The sequence below is a fragment of the Ranitomeya imitator genome, chromosome 3, assembly GCF_032444005.1.
Source record: "Ranitomeya imitator isolate aRanImi1 chromosome 3, aRanImi1.pri, whole genome shotgun sequence".
Taxonomy (NCBI): Eukaryota; Metazoa; Chordata; class Amphibia; order Anura; family Dendrobatidae; genus Ranitomeya; species Ranitomeya imitator.
In genome coordinates, this window is record NC_091284.1 from 169,551,384 (window position 1) to 169,568,523 (window position 17,140).

Genomic DNA, 17,140 nt, shown 5'->3' on the forward strand with positions numbered 1-17,140 from the left:
ACAAGGGATAGGTGGCGATTTAGCCATAGTATGCCAAGTTCTCTATAATCTGGCAATGACTAACATAATGAGTTTACTAAGCAGGGGATTCCCTCCTATGACTTCTATTATCCATACTAGAGTACATGGACAGGGGCAGTCAGACACCTATCACCAGGTTTTCCCAATTTAAAGTACATACAGCTTCATCTAGGCCTCTTTTACAGCATCCTAGTATTCTATATGTATGTCTCCAATCCCCTCTACAAGGCACAAACAAGGGATTTTACTATCCTCTCAGTTACCATGGTCCGGTCCGATGGGCGTCTCTGGTCTTGATCCAGTGCCTCTTCTCTTCCAACAATCGCCGTCCTCCTTCCCTGCTTCATGTGGACAGCGCACCCTACGTCATCCACACAGTGCCCCCCAATCACAGTCCTGCACAGGTGAACTTCTACCGAGGGCAGAGAAAAGTAGTGTTGTACTCATGCGCCGGGAAAGGCCAGAGTGCGCCGATTACCCAGAAGTAAAGCCGGCACATGTGCACTACAGTGCTTTGCTCTGCCTTCAGCACGGCAAACAAGTGCGCCTGCACAGGAGCGCGATTGGGGGAAAAACCGGCACGTTATCCCTACTAAATAGGGTAGGAGAACAGCAATCGTAAGAAGAGAGGAGGTCCTGGATCAAGATCAGATATGTATATCGGACCGGACTTTGCGGGAGGGACGGCTTCCTTCAGTATACAATACTTAGTGTCATTAACTCCTCCACTTCCTTAGGTTACCGGAGAATTTTTAAAGAGTACCAAATATTTTTTCCTTATTTTTTCTTGGGTAAACAAGGGGTGTGCCCTACTGTATATGGAGGTGCATCTTATAGTCTGAAAAATATGGTAAGTATGATTATTGGGGAAAGAGTTATTTTTTAATATTAACACATTGGGGGTTATCTATAAAATATTTAACCGAAAGTCTTACACCTAGAAAACAAATACCCTCATCTTCAAACAAGCTTTAAATAAAAGAAAGCTGTAATCTGATTAGATAGATTTCATGCTGACGAGCCAAAATTTATATATAATGAAGGCTTGACCTTCTGTATTGTAATTTTCAGATTGTTAAAAAAATAATAATACAAAAAACCACTGAAAACTTGACCAGCTTTTAACATGTATTTTTTCTTTTTTTAGGTTGGATTTACATACAGCGTTTTGCACCTTTTTTCCTCATGATTTTGTTGGTATTGTTACTGAAATTATGTGTGTGTGTGTGTGTGTGTATGTGTATGTATGTCCGGGATTGGCATCTGCACCGTCGCAGCTGCAGCCACAAAATTTTGCAGTCACACGTCTGGACCCCGAGAGCGTCATAGGCTATGTTGTGAGGTGAAATTTTAACCCCGCACGTTCCAATTCACCAAACAATTTTGCCCCTATCTACATAATGGGGAAAAATTGAAAGGAAAAGTGTTGGAGGCAAATTGACAGTTGCCAGATGTGAACAAGGGGGACTTAAAGAGTGAGAGCGATGGCGCCAAAGAGTATATACCGTACAGTTGCTAAGGTGGGACCCCGACATGGGATACTCACCACACGGGGATATGAACACACACACAAAATGTGCCGCACACTACCACGTGCTTGAACACATATACCACCCTCAGCACACATTTCACCACACATACACCAACCTCGTCACACAAAAGTCGCCGCTCAAAATTCGCCACGTGCAAAACTCGCCACATGCAAAACTACGCTCACGCAAAACTCGCCACACGTGCAAAACTCACCTCATGGAAAACTCGCCACACGCAAAACTTGCACATGCGGAAAAATTGCCACATGCACAAAAGTTGCAACACATGCAAAAGTTGCCTCACAGAAAACTTGCACATACTCAAAACGCACCACCCATAAAACTCGCCATGCGCAAAACTTGCTGCACACAACTTGCTACACTAACCTGTCACATGCAATTCAACACACAAAAAGTTGCTACACGCATGTCGCCACACAAAACTCATCTCACAAAAGTCGCTACATGCATGTAGCCACACACAACTCAACACACACAACTTGACACATGAAACTCGCCCTAAAACACACACAAGTCTGGTATTATCCTTCAAAAATAAAAATCTGATTAATAAGCAGACAAACTACAAGAGCAACAAATGTACCATATAGGAAATACGGCAGCTGTCAGTCACATGACCTGTCTATTATGTCTATGTGTGAGCTAATATATACTGCCTGGGGGGAGGGCTTCCTGTTGGCTGGGGATTTATCAGGCTGCCAATTTAGCTTACAAATACTGAGGTAAAAATACTGACCAAATAACGTGTGAACGCGGTCTAATACAGGAGGAGATGACATACAGATATATACTATATACAGGGGAGATAGCACACATATATATACTATATACAGGAGAGGACACACAGGTATATACTATATACAGGAGGAGATGACACACAGGTATATACTATATGCAGAAGGAGATGACACACACCTATATACTATATACAGGGGAGATGACACACAGGAATATACAGTACTATACACAGGAGGAGATGACATACAGGTATATACTATATACAGGAGGAGATGACACACTGGTATATACTATATACAGGGGAGATGACATACAGGTACATACTATATACAGGGGAGATGACACACGTATATACTATATACAGGGGAGATGACACACAGGTATATACTATATACAGGGGAGATGACACACAGGTATATACTATATACAGGGGAGATGACACACAGGTATATACTATATACAGGGGAGATGACACACACGTATATACTATATACAGGGGAGATGACACACAGGTATATACTATATACAGGGGAGATGACACACAGGTATATACTATATACAGGGGAGATGACACACAGGTATATACTATATACAGGAGGAGATGACACACAGGTATATACTATATACAGGGGAGATGACACACAGGTATATACTATACACAGGGGAGATTACACACGTATATACTATATACAGGGGAGATGACACACAGGTATATACTATATACAGGGGAGATGACACACAAGTATATACTATGTACAGGAGGAGATGACACACAGGTATATACTATATTACAGGAGGAGATTTCATACAGGTACATACTATATACAGGAGGAGATGACACACAGATATATGCTATATACAGGAGGAGATGACACAGGTATATACTAAATACAGGAGGAGATGATACAGGTATATACTAGCCAAATATAAATTTCACCGCACTCTCAAAGGGAATATAATGCCAAATTTTTAACAAATTTATTAAATGTGTTCAGGGAGCATAACAGAATATTTCAAAAAAGCGATAAGAGACGTTTCGGCTCCACCAGAGCCTTCATCATACTCGCTGTAGACGATAAAGAAAATAAAGAAAATAACCAAAATAAGAAAGGTATATACTATATACAGGGGAGATGACACACGTATATACTATATACAGGAGGAGATGACACACAGGTATATACTATATACAGGAGGAGATGACACACAGGTATATACTATATACAGGAGGAGATGACATACAGGTATATACTATATACAGGAGCAGATGACACACAAGTATATACTATATACAGGAGGAGATGACTTACAGGTATATACTATATACAGGAGGAGATGACACGTATATACTATATACAGGAGATGACATACAGGTATATACTATATAAAAGAGGAGATAACACATAGGTATATAGAGGAGGAGATGATATACAGCAGGTATATACTATATACAGGGGAGATGACATAAGGTATATACTATATATAGGAGGAGATGACATACAGGTATATAGTATATACAGAAGAGATGACATACAGGTATATAGTATATACAGGAGGAGATGACACATAGGTATATACAATATACAGGAGGAGATGACATACAGCAGGTATATACTATTTACAGAGGAGATGACATACAGGTATATACTGTATACAGAAGATGACATACATGTGTATACTATATATAAGGGAGATGACAAATATGCATATACTGTGAGTGCAAAATGAGAGAAGTGAGGGAAAATAGTGGAGTGATCGGAAAATGACAGATGTGAGGTCAAAATGACAAGTTTTAGAGGGGAATGAGAGGAGTGAGGGGGAAAATAAGAGGAGTGAGGGAGAAAATGAGAGGTGTAAGGGAGAAAATGAGAGATGTGAGGGGCAAAATGAGAGGCGTGATGGGAAAATAAGAGAAGTGAGGTGCTATAACTAACCACAGATATTTACTATGCCCAGGCAACGCTGGGCTCTTCAGCTAGTGTTATTATAAAGTCCGCAGTGAATTATTGCACAGTCTACACACAGACATTTTCATTGATACAAATTAAAAACGGCATCAATAAGCTTGAAAAAAAGGCGTTAAAGCTATGGTTTTTCATAAAAATGTGTAGATTTTTGCTATTTAAAACCAGATGTGTATACATATTTGTTTTTTCGTAATTGGATTGTAGATTTTTGTATTCTATTTTTGTATACATGATTGAGAAATATGTTTTACAGTAGCCAAATGGACCATATTGTAGACTGGAGATATTAGCTGACTTTTATGGGAGAGTGTTGTGGGCATCCTCTGTGACCTGTGCAGAGGTCATTATGCTGGGATGAGGAGGAGATGAGCTGTAAAATCACCTACTGTGAATGGCGTTATCCTGTGTTATCTATATACAGGTGTATCTCACAAAACTAGAATATCATCAAAAGTTAATTTATTTCAGTTCTTCAGTAGATAAAGTGAAACTCATATATAGAGTCATTACAAACAGAGTTGATGTATTTCAAGTGTTTATTTCTGTTAATGTTGATGATTATGGCTTACAGCCAATGAAAACTCAAAAGTCATTATCTCAGTAAATTAGAATACTTTACAACACCAGCTTGAAAAAATGATTTTAAAATCTGAAATGTTGGCCTACTGAAATGTATGTTCAGTAAGTCCACCCAATACTTGGTTGGCGCTCCTTTGCCATCAATTCCTCCATCAGCAAGGCTGAAATTGGGAAAGTTAATCTTTGCGAAGGACGTATGAATCAAGCCGCATACAAGGTTATCCTGGAAAAATAGTTGATTCCTTCTGCTCAGGCAATGTTCCCCAACTCTGAGGACTGGTTTTTCCAGCAGGACAATGCGCCATGCCACACAGCTAGGTCAATCAAAGTGTGAATGAAGGGCCACCACATCAAGACCCTGTCATGACCAGCCCAATCTCCTGACCTGAACCCCATTGAAAATCTCTGGAATGTAATCAAGAGGAAGATGGATAGTCACAAGCCATCAAACAAAGAAGAACTGCTTAAATGTTTGTACCAGGAGTGGCATATGGTCACCCAAAAGCAGTGTGAAAGACTGGTGGAAAGCATGCCAAGACGCATGAAAGTGTGATTAAAAATCATGATTATTCCACACTATATTGATTTCTGAACTCTTCCCGAGTTAAAATATTAGTATTGTTGTTTCTAAATGATTATGAACGTGTTTTTTTTTTTTTTTTGCATTATTTGAGTTCTGCAAGCAATGCATTTTTTTACATTTTGACCATTTCTCATTTTCAGAAAATAAATCCAAAATTTATTGCTTGGAACTTCAGAGACATGTTGTCAGTAGTTTATAGAATAAAAGAACAATTTACATTTTACTCAAAAATATACCTATAAAGAGAAAAATCAGACTAACTGAACATTTTGCAGTGGTCTCTTAATTTTTGCCAGAGCTGTATATTGGATGTACTGACTCATATCATATGTACAGTGGGGCAAAAAAGTATTTAGTCAGTCAGCAATAGTGCAAGTTCCACCACTTAAAAAGATGAGAGGCGTCTGTAATTTACATAATAGGTAGACCTCAACTATGGGAGACAAACTGAGAAAAAAAAATCCAGAAAATCACATTGTCTGTTTTTTTTATCATTTTATTTGCATATTATGGTGGAAAATAAGTATTTGGTCAGAAACAAAATTTCATCTCAATACTTTGTAATATATCCTTTGTTGGCAATGACAGAGGTCAAACGTTTTCTGTAAGTCTTCACAAGGTTGCCACACACTGTTGTTGGTATGTTGGCCCATTCCTCCATGCAGATCTCCTCAAGAACAGTGATGTTTTTGGCTTTTCGCTTGGCAACACGGACTTTCAACTCCCTCCAAAGGTTTTCTATAGGGTTGAGATCTGGAGACTGGCTAGGCCACTCCAGGACCTTGAAATGCTTCTTACGAAGCCACTCCTTTGTTGCCCTGGCGGTGTGCTTTGGATCATTGTCATGTCATGTTGAAAGACCCAGCCACATTTCATCTTCAATGCCCTTGCTGATGGAAGGAGGTTTGCACTCAAAATCTCACGATACATGGCCCCATTCATTCTTTCATGTACCCGGATCAGTCGTCCTGGCCCCTTTGCAGAGAAACAGCCCCAAAGCATGATGTTTCCACCACCATGCTTTACAGTAGGTGTGGTGTTTGATGGATGCAACTCAGTATTCTTTTTCCTCCAAACACGACAAGTTGTGTTTCTACCAAACAGTTCCAGTTTGGTTTCATCAGACCATAGGACATTCTCCCAAAACTTCTCTGGATCATCCAAATGCTCTCTAGCAAACTTCAGACGGGCCCGGACATGTACTGGCTTAAGCAGTGGGACACGTCTGGCACTGCAGGATCTGAGTCCATGGTGGCGTAGTGTGTTACTTATGGTAGGCCTTGTTACATTGGTCCCAGCTCTCTGCAGTTCATTCACTAGGTCCCCCCGCGTGGTTCTGGGATTTTTGCTCACCGTTCTTGTGATCATTCTGACCCCACGGGGTGGGATTTTGCGTGGAGCCCCAGATCGAGGGAGATTATCAGTGGTCTTGTATGTCTTCCATTTTCTAATTATTGCTCCCACTGTTGATTTCTTCACTCCAAGCTGGTTGGCTATTGCAGATTCAGTCTTCCCAGCCTGGTGCAGGGCTACAATTTTGTTTCTGGTGTCCTTTGACAGCTCTTTGGTCTTCACCATAGTGGAGTTTGGAGTCAGACTGTTTGAGGGTGTGCACAGGTGTCTTTTTATACTGATAACAAGTTTAAACAGGTGCCATTACTACAGGTAATGAGTGGAGGAAAGAGGAGACTCTTAAAGAAGAAGTTACAGGTCTGTGAGAGCCAGAAATCTTGATTGTTTGTTTCTGACCAAATACTTATTTTCCACCATAATATGCAAATAAAATGATAAAAAAAACAGACAATGTGATTTTCTGGATTTTTTTTTCTCAGTTTGTCTCCCATAGTTGAGGTCTACCTATGATGTAAATTACAGACGCCTCTCATCTTTTTAAGTGGTGGAACTTTCACTATTGCTGACTGACTAAATACTATTTTGCCCCACTGTATATATGCTAGTCATAAAAACTGGCTGAATCATTTTGCCCTAACTGTTTATAAGGGTTTTTCAAGGGGCCTTTTTCTTGTATTGTTTCGTCTCTCTGTGTGATTTTTTTGTAATAAAGGTTATATTTTGTTTAATAGATAAATTATTTCCGCTTATGTTTGATATATTCTAAGCTGTTTTTTTCTATACATTAAGGCAATCTACTATTATTCCAACTATTACCATATTTTTCGGACTGTAAGATGCACCGGACCATAAGACGCACCTAGGTTTTGGAGGAGGAAATTAGAAAAAAAATTGAAGCAAAAAATGTGGTCAAATCTATACTTAATATCCCCCATCCTGGTATGCATGGCTCCTTATCCCTATCCTTGTATGCAGGTCCATCTCTGTCCTGGTATGCATGGCCCCATCCTTATCCTGGTATGATTCGCCCGCATCCCCATCCTGGTATGCAGGGACCCATCCTTACCCTGGTATGTAGGGCCCCCATCTCCGTCCTGGTATACATGGCTCCATTCTTATTCTGGTATGATTGGCCCCCATTCCCATCCCGGTATGCATGACCCCATCCTTATCCTGGTATGATTGGCCCCAATCCCTATCCTAGTATGCAGGGGCACCATCTCTGTCCTGGTATGATTGGCCGCAATCCCTATCCCGGTATGATTGGCCCGAATCCCTATCCTGGTATGCTATGCAGGGTCCCCACCTCCGTCCTGATATATATGGGCCCATCCTTATCCTGGTATGATTGGCCCCATCCTGGTATGCATGGCCCCATCCATATCCTGGTATGATTGGCCCCATCCTTATCCTGGTATGCATATGCCCCATCCTTATCCTGGTATAATTGGCCCCATCCTTATCCTGGTATGGTTGGCCCCAATCCCTATCCTGGTATGCAGGAACCCTATCTCTGTCCAGGTATGCATGGCCCCATCCTTATCCTGGTATGTATGGCCCCATCATTATCCTGGTATGCATGGCCCCATCCTTATCCTGGTATGCATGGCCCCATCCTTATCCTGGTATGCATGGCCCCATCCCTATCCTTGTATGCATGGCCCCATCCTTATCCTGGTATGCATGGCCCCATTTCCTATAGTGATTTGCAGGGCCCCCATCTCCGCCCTGGTATGCATGGCCTCTTCCTTATCCTGTTATGATTGGCCCCTTTCCCAATTCTGGTATGCATGGCCCCCAGCAGAAAAAAAAATTCTTCCCTTCCCTTCACGGCCTCACAGCATCCAGCTACTTTGCCAGCAGCTGCTTTATGCTTGTAAGCAGCCAGTCAGTGCCAGTGCGTGAAATGGAGTAAATATTCATTTCTCCTTCGCAGCGGGCACAGGAGTTTGCCACAGTAGCCGGCTCCTGCCTCCTGTCACCTGCTGCTCCGCCACTGCCGCTCTCCACCACAGCCAAATTAGAGACTTTTGGGCTAAAAGACACCTCCCCATTTTCCTCCACATTTTTGGAGGAAAAAAGTGCGTCTTATAGTCCAAAAATATGGTATATAAGAGGGCACAAAATGTATGCTGCCCATAACCGATCACGACGATTGCAGGTGGATTATAGTATGAGCTATTTAGACTATCACCCAAAACCCCCCTCGGTTACATACCATTGGCTATAAAGTAGACTCACAATGTTATAGATGTGATACCTCTAACTCTGATATATATCATGTAATGAAAAGTCTGCATGGAGCCTAGTAAAAGGGGCCCATGGGATCACGTTGCTGCCTCCTTTCTTCCCCTTTATCTCATTCGGCTTTATTATACACTTCTTACTTCCAATCCCTGCTTTTGGTTGGTAGTTATCTCCTCCCCCCTTCACACTTTTACTGTCTCTTTAGGGCGCTAGTTAGTTTTAGTATTAATTATAAAAGATTGCTTTGCAGGGAACCAGAATAAACTTTGCTTGGCAGGTTTTTAGCCAGCTGACTGCGCAGTGTTACCGCAGGATCCTGAAGAGGCGCATTGTCCCGCCAGTCCCACCCCTGTTTTTTGTAACTATATATGTTTGTCGCAGTGTTTATCTGTGGGTGGTCACCTAGCGATGGACATTTGGTTTAATGCGTAATTTATTGGTTGATTTTAATTGAAGGTTTATGAAGTATTTAATGAAATTATTTGTTAACCCTGAATAAGCACCTTGGTCTTTTACTGTTAAATTCTGAGTGGTATTTAAGTCTGTATTTCATTAGTTTGGGTTAGCGACAGGGATCCCATGTAACGTTGCCCTAAACTTTAATTCTGGAAGACAGTCCAAGATCTCATATTCAATGTGTTTGATTGTGAAGTTCCATTAGATCCTTTCGTTTGCCTGCTGGGTTATGTTGGTTATGAGGAAGCCCATATTCATTCTATATCTGCTTCACCAGGCCAGAAAGCTACTGTCATTGCTCTTCATTAAAAGGATGCTGATCCTCCTAATATACAAGAATACATTACAAACATTAACTGCTTGCTCAGTCTTGAGAGATTTGCTTTTCATAATAGATGAACTCCACTTAAAGGGGATATCCGGGACTTTACAAAAAAAACAAAAATGTACCTAAGTACTAACAAGAAGGTAACTGAAACTTACCTGCCAGTTGTGCACGGCACCTTTCTCACCCTGCACAGATCGGTCACAGACGCTCCTGTTGAGGATTCAGCTGCCTCTGCTGACGCAACGGGCTGGGACTTCCAAGGTCATTCTGATTGACAGCTGGCTAGCCCAGGTAGGTAGCTGGGATCCAGCTATCAATCAGAATGACCTTGGAAGTCCCGCGCCGTCAACAGAGTGGACTGGAAAAGAAGCTTCCGCTCTGTGGATATGACGTCAGCAAAGGCTTCTAAATCCCCAGCAGGAGCGTCTGTGACTGCTGTGTGCTGGTTAAGAACAGTGCCGTTCACAACAGGCAGGTGAATTGCAACTGCCTGCCTGTTAGTGCTTATATACTTTTTTTTTGGAAAAGTCCCAGATATCCCCTTTAAATTTGAAAAACTATGGGCCCCATGTTTGGATTTCCTGGTTTAGCCCATGTTATGTTAACATGGTTAAGATTATTAATGAGTTCGCTTGTTAATTAATCAGAGACTTTATTTGCTCTAGATGAATAAGTACCGTAGACAATATTCCCTAAAGCAAATCTGTCAGCAGAATTTTGCTAAGTAAATAAAGGTACCGTCACACTTAGCGACGCTGCAGCGATACCGACAACGATCCGGATCGCTGCAGCGTCGCTGTTTGGTCGCTGGAGAGCTGTCACACAGACCGCTCTCCAGCGACCAACGATCCCGAGGTCCCCGGTAACCAGGGTAAACATCGGGTAACTAAGCGCAGGGCCGCGCTTAGTAACCCGATGTTTACCCTGGTTACCAGCGTAAAAAAACAAACAGTACATACTTACATTCAGCTGTCTGTCCCTTGCCGTCTGGTTCCTGCACTGACTGCTGGCCTGAAAGTGAAAGTGAAAGCACAGCACAGCGGTGAGTCACACAGCGGTGACTCACCGCTGTGGCTGTGCTCTGCTTTCACTTTACGGCCAGCAGTCAGTGCAGGGACCAGACGGCAAGGGACAGACAGCTGAATGTAAGTATGTACTGTTTGTTTTTTTACGCTGGTAACCAGGGTAAACAGCGGGTTACTAAGCGCGGCCCTGCGCTTAGTTACCCGATGTTTACCCTGGTTACCAGTGAAGACATCGCTGAATCGGTGTCACACACGCCGATTCAGCGATGTCTACGGGGAGTCCAGCGACGAAATAAAGTTCTGGACTTTCTTCCCCGACCAGCGATCTCCCAGCCTGATCGCTGCTGCCTGTCACACTGGACGATATCGCTAGCGAGGACGCTGCAACGTCACGGATCGCTAGCGATATCGTCTAGTGTGACAGTACCTTTAGACACTGTCAGGTTGGCAGTGTTAAACTGATTAAAATGATACCTGTGGTTGTTGTGTAATCAGTGTTAGAAGTTATGAGATGCTTGTGCTCCGGGGCGGGACTGTGTGCAGAGTCTTATCTTCCTGCTATAAGCCAGAGAAACCAAGGAAAGACCTTCCCACAGGCCACCCCAAAGCACAAACATGTTCCTCATCATAGAGACAGACTGCTTGTGCTTCGGGGCAGCCTGTGACCAGGTCTGTTTGAATGCGCGGCAGGGCTCAGGATGGATGGAGTGATGTGTTGCAACACAGATTTTGATGGAATGTTCTACGGGTGTTATGTCGCATTTGCAGAGCTCCTGATGTCCCTAACAGTGGAAACCCCCCACAAGTTAACTCATTTTGGAAACTAGACCCCTCAAGGAATTTATCTAAATGTGTGGTGAGCTCCTTGAACCCACAGGTGCTTCACAGAATTTTACAACATTGATCTGTGAAAATGAAAAAAATATATTTTTCCCACAAAAAATGTTGTTCTAGCCCCAATTTTTTTCATTTTCACATGGATAGGAGAAAATAGACCCAAAATTTTATTGTGCAATTTCTCCTTAGTATACCATATGTGGTCAAAAACTACTTTTGAGGCACAGTGCAAAGCTCAGAAGGGTAGAGATCAGATTGGAGTTCAGATTTTGCTGGACTGGTTTGAGGGTGCCATGTCACATTGGTAGAGCCCCTGAGGTGCCAGAACAGCAGAACCCCCATAAGCAACCACATTTTACAAACTACAGGAGACATGGACCTGTAAATTAGGCGGCTTGCCATCCTTACAGAAATGACAAACATGTGGATTCTAAATGTGGTTTGGTACACTGTGAGGGTTATTGTGGTTTCCATCAAAATATTCGAATGACAGGATTCAGATGAAACCCACAAGGGATCCATTTACTATAATGAGGCAGCCGAGTTACTCTATCTGGCCTCTGTTCAGCAGTATACTTCCTTTCAGAAGTGAACAAAACTGTGGCAGACTGCGCTTTATGCACGCCTAAAAAGACAGGCACTGCCAAATCACAGGTCAGACAGCATCCACAGTGACTCAATCTGCCTCATTATAGGGAATCCTCTACTGGAGTTTCCATCTAAATTATGTATTTCATAGATTTACATGGAAACTATGGTGTATGCACTCAGCGTGGAGCGCAGGATAAATGTGAGCAAGCCTTACTGCAATCTTTGGGAGGCAGAATGAACAAATCAGCAGCAGGGGAAGAATTGGTTCTATTTATTTTTTATGCTGTTCCTTGTAAGATATAAGTGATTACATGACTTTATTCTTCAGTTCGGTGTGATTACAGCTATACACATGACATTTTTTTCACCTTCTATTCCAATTTTTGGGAGGCAGAATGAACAAAAACCAGCAATTCAGGAATCGTTTTTGGGGGGTGTTTTTATGCCATTCCACGTGTGGTAAAATTGCTAAGGGAACTTTATTTTGTGGGTCAGTATGATTACAGTGATACCATATTTATGTAGTTTTATGTTTTTAACTATTTTAACAAAAACATTTTTTCGATCGCTTTATTCTGAGAGGTATAACTTTTTAATTTTTCTGCAGACTGAGATGTATGCTGTTGTTTGCGGGACAAGATCACGTTTTCAGAGATACCATTTTTATTTCCATTCATCTTTATGATCGTGTTTTATACCACATTTTGCTCAGCTCAGCAGTATGATGATAAAGCATAGTTTTTGGCGATACCAAATATGTGTAATTTTTTTTTTTACATAAAAATATTGGATTTATATAAAAAAAATTATTTTGCGATTTTTAAAAAAATAGTTTTATAATTTTTTTATAACTTTTTAAAAAATTTTTTATGGAGATCAACTTTCCCTGCCTTGATAGCTGATCTAATCTGCAATTCTTCTGGCCCAAAATCAACATGGAGACCATCGGCACAACGCGATCACAATCTAGTTGTGCTAATGGGAGCAGGGAGGGCGCTCCCTACTTCTGCCATATCCCTTGATGTCGCTGTCACTATTGACAGTGGCATCAGAGGGGTTAAACGCTCGTGATCAATGCTAACACCGAACGTGGGCATTGTTACAGGGTAATAGAAAAAAGTCCAATTCACCATAGTAGACATCCTTGCAGGGCCGGCTCCAGGTTTTTGAGGGCCCCGGGCGAAAGAGTCTCAGTGGGCCCCCCCTTTAACACAAACCACAATTCATGATACACGTAGTATATAACACAGCCCACGTAGTATATAACACAGGCACCCCATGTAGTATATAGCACAGCCACGTAGTACATAACACAGGCAGCCCACATAGTATATAACACAGCCACATAGTATATAACACAGCCACGTAGTATATAACACAGCCACGTTGTATATAACACAGCCACGTAGTATATAACACAGCCACGTAGTATATAGCACAGCCACGTAGTATATAACACAGCCACGTAGTATATAACACAGGTACCCCACGTAGTATATAACACAGCCCACGTAGTACATAACACAGGCAGCCCACATAGTATATAGCACAGCCACGTGGTATATAACAAAGCCACGTAGTATATAACAGCCACGTAGTATATAACACAGCCACATAGTATCTAACACAGCCCTGTAACGTAGTATAACACTGCCCATGTAGTATATAACACAGGCAGCCCACATAGTATATAGCACACAGCCACATAGTATATAACACAGCCCCATGATGTAGTATAACAGCCCACATAGTATATAAGACAGGCAGCCCATGTAGTATATAGCACAGCCACGTAGCATATAGCACAGTTCCGTGATGTAGTATAACACAGCCCACGTAGTATATAACACAGGCAGCCCACATAGTATATAGCACAGACACGTAGTATATAACAGCCCCGTGACATAGTATATAACACAACCCCGTGACGTAGTATATAACACAGCCCACGTAGTATATAGCACAGCCAGCCATGTAGTATATAGTCTACAAGTCCCAGCATCACTCAGATGCCATACTGTAGGTCTGTGTAGTGTAGGACCACAAGTCCCAGGCAGGCTGCATCCCCCGCAATGCTTTAGAACCAGGAAGGAAGACTCACTGCTTCACTTTCGCAGTCACTCATGACTCACGCCATCGCCGTTGCCCCGACCATTGTGGATACAGGGTGCACTGACTGCTGCTCTTCTTTCTGCTGCTTGGCGCTGCTGCACTGGACCTGGACGGAGGACCGTGTCGTGACGATTTGTGAGCTCTTAGGATGACGAGCTCGTCCTCACTCTCACCCGGAAGCGACGACCGCTGGCCCGGAAGGGACTCCCCATGGTAAGTATTCCTGCAGCTGCGCAGAGTCAGTCCCCAGAGAGCTCTGTGTGCCGCCTCCTGCTGCCGAGGATGTCATCTCTAGCTCCACCTCAGAGTCCTGGCTGGGAGTTGACTGTGTAGTCACACAGCACACTAGCACAGGGATGTAGTCCGGCTTCGGGGCCCCCCAGGACCTCATGATGTGCATCAGTGACAATCAGTGTCGTACCATTATGGGCCCCCCATCTCGCCAGGGCCCCGGCACCTGCCCGGGTGTTCCGGGTGCTGACGCCGGCCCTGCATCCTTGGGTGTTCGGAGCAGAGAGAACACTGTGTCAAAGCGTGGGGCAAACAAAACATGAGAAATCCAGCTCAACGAACTTCTGAACAAATTCCTTCTTTATTCACCAAGAGGTGCTCAGCAGAGGATAAAACAACATCAGCATTGACAGTTACATGATATGTGACATCAACTCGACATCGACATTCGGTGAGCTTGATTTCTCATGTTTTGATTGTTGCAGGGTGTCAGCTCTCATATAGAACTGTCACCTGCATTTTATAGTGATGGTGCTCAGCATGAGCACGCACGATCTTTATGCCATATGTATATACACTGCTCAAAAGTAAAGGGAACACGTAAACAACAGAATATAACTCCAACTAAATCAAACTTCTGTGAAATCAAACGGTTTGACAATCAATTTCACATGCTGTTGTGCAAATGGAATAGACAACAGATGAAAATTATTGGCAATTATCAAGACACCCTCAATAAAGGAGTGGTTCTGCAGGTGGGGACCCCAGGCCACATCTCAGTACGAATGCTTTCTGGCTGATGTTTTGGTCACTATTGAATGTTGGTTGTGCTTTCACACTCATGGTAGCATGAGATGGACTCTACAACCCACACAAGTGGCTCAGGTAGTGCAGCTTATCCAGGATGGCACATCAATGCGAGCTGTGGCAAGAAGGTTTGCTGTGTCTATCAGCGTAGTATCCAGAGGCTGGAGGCGCTACCAGGAGACAGGCCAGTACACCAGGACACATAGAGGGGCCGTTGGAGGGCAACAACCAAGCAGCAGGACCGCTACCTCAGCCCAGCCTTTGTGCAAGGAGGAACAGGAGGAGCACTGCCAGAGTGCTGCAAAATGACCCTCAGCAGGCCACAAATGTGCATGGCAACCCTTGTCTGTGCACCATACCTATATAAGGAGTGACGTGTCAATCGTTTTGGAACAAATGTGCATGTGTCTGCACAGTTAGAAACCATTTTTATCAGCAAGGACAATACTCTGAATTAACCTGTACAGTCATGGCCAAAAGTATTGACACCCTGCAATTCTGTCAGATAATGCTCATTTTCTTACTGAAAATGATTGCAAACACAAATTATTTGGTATTATTATCTTCATTTAATTTGTATTGAATGAAAAAACACAAAAATAATGGTCCTAAATCCAAATTGGATATAATTACACACCAAACATAAAAAAGGGGGTGGACAAAAGTATTGGTACTGTTCGAAAAATCATGTGATGCTTCTCTAATTTGTGTAATTAACAGCACCTGTAGCTTACCTGTGGCACCTAACAGGTGTTGGCAATAACTAAATCACACTTGCAACCAGCTAACATGGATTAAAGTTGACTCAACCTCTGTCCTTTGTCCTTGTGTGTACCACATTGAGCATGGAGAAAAGAAAGAAGACCAAAGAACTGTCTGAGGACTTGAGAAACCAAATTGTGAGGAAGCATGAACAATCTCAAGGCTACAAGTCCATCTCCAAAGACCTGAATGTTCCTGTGTCTACCGTGCGCAGTGTCATCAAGAAGTTTAAAGCCCATGACACTGTGGCTACCCTCCCTAGATGTGGACGGAAAAGAAATATTGACAAGAGATTTCAACGCAAGATTGTGCGGATGTTCAATAAAGAACCTCGACTAACATCCAAACAAGTTCAAGCTGCCCTGCAGTCCGAGGGTACAACAGTGTCAACCCATACTATCCGTCGGCGTCTGAATGAATAGGGACTGTATGGTAGGAGACCCAGGAAGACCCCACTTCTTACCCCGAGACATAAAAAAGCCAGGCTGGAGTTTGCCAAAACTTACCTGAAAAAGCCTAAAACGTTTTGGAAGAATGTTCTCTGGTCAGATGAGACAAAAGTAGAGCTTTTTAGGCAAAGGCATCAACATAGAGTTTACAGGAGAAAAAAAGAGGCATTCAAAGAAAAGAACACGGTCCCTACAGTCAAACATGGCAGAGGGTCCCTGATGTTTTGGGGTTGCTTTGCTGCCTCTGGCACTGGACTGCTTGACCGTGTGCATGGCATTATGAAATCTGAAGACTACCAACAAATTTTGCAGCATAATGTAGGGCCCAGTGTGAGAAAGCTGGGTCTCCTGTTGTGAATTCTGCTTTTGGGCTCCCTCCGGTGGTTGTAGAGGGTAATGCAGTTGTGCCTGGACTGCAGGATTGGAAAGGTGTATCTACTAATTGCAAAACTGACTGGGGTATATAGCTTTGCAGGACTCTTTAGTCTCTGCCAGTTGTCC

The 17,140-nt window shown here is 42.8% G+C and overlaps 1 protein-coding gene across 3 annotated transcripts in view; it reads left to right on the forward strand.

Annotated features, from left to right (window-relative positions):
- Positions 1-17,140, forward strand: part of LOC138673046 (uncharacterized protein CXorf38 homolog) — a 67,105-nt gene that overhangs the window by 35,905 nt on the left and 14,060 nt on the right. The window contains exons 7-8 of one of the 3 annotated variants that reach the window (XR_011319802.1): positions 1,169-3,488; positions 3,625-4,387. The exons of 1 other annotated variant lie outside the window; for it this stretch is intronic. Coding sequence is in view for 1 of the 2 variants with exons in the window: in XM_069761603.1 (XP_069617704.1) it covers positions 1,169-1,350 (182 nt within the window). In the remaining variant the exon portion in view is untranslated. Of the gene's footprint in view, positions 1-1,168; positions 4,388-17,140 lie in introns of those variants that run through there. One more of the 3 variants, XM_069761603.1, reaches the window with a different exon arrangement.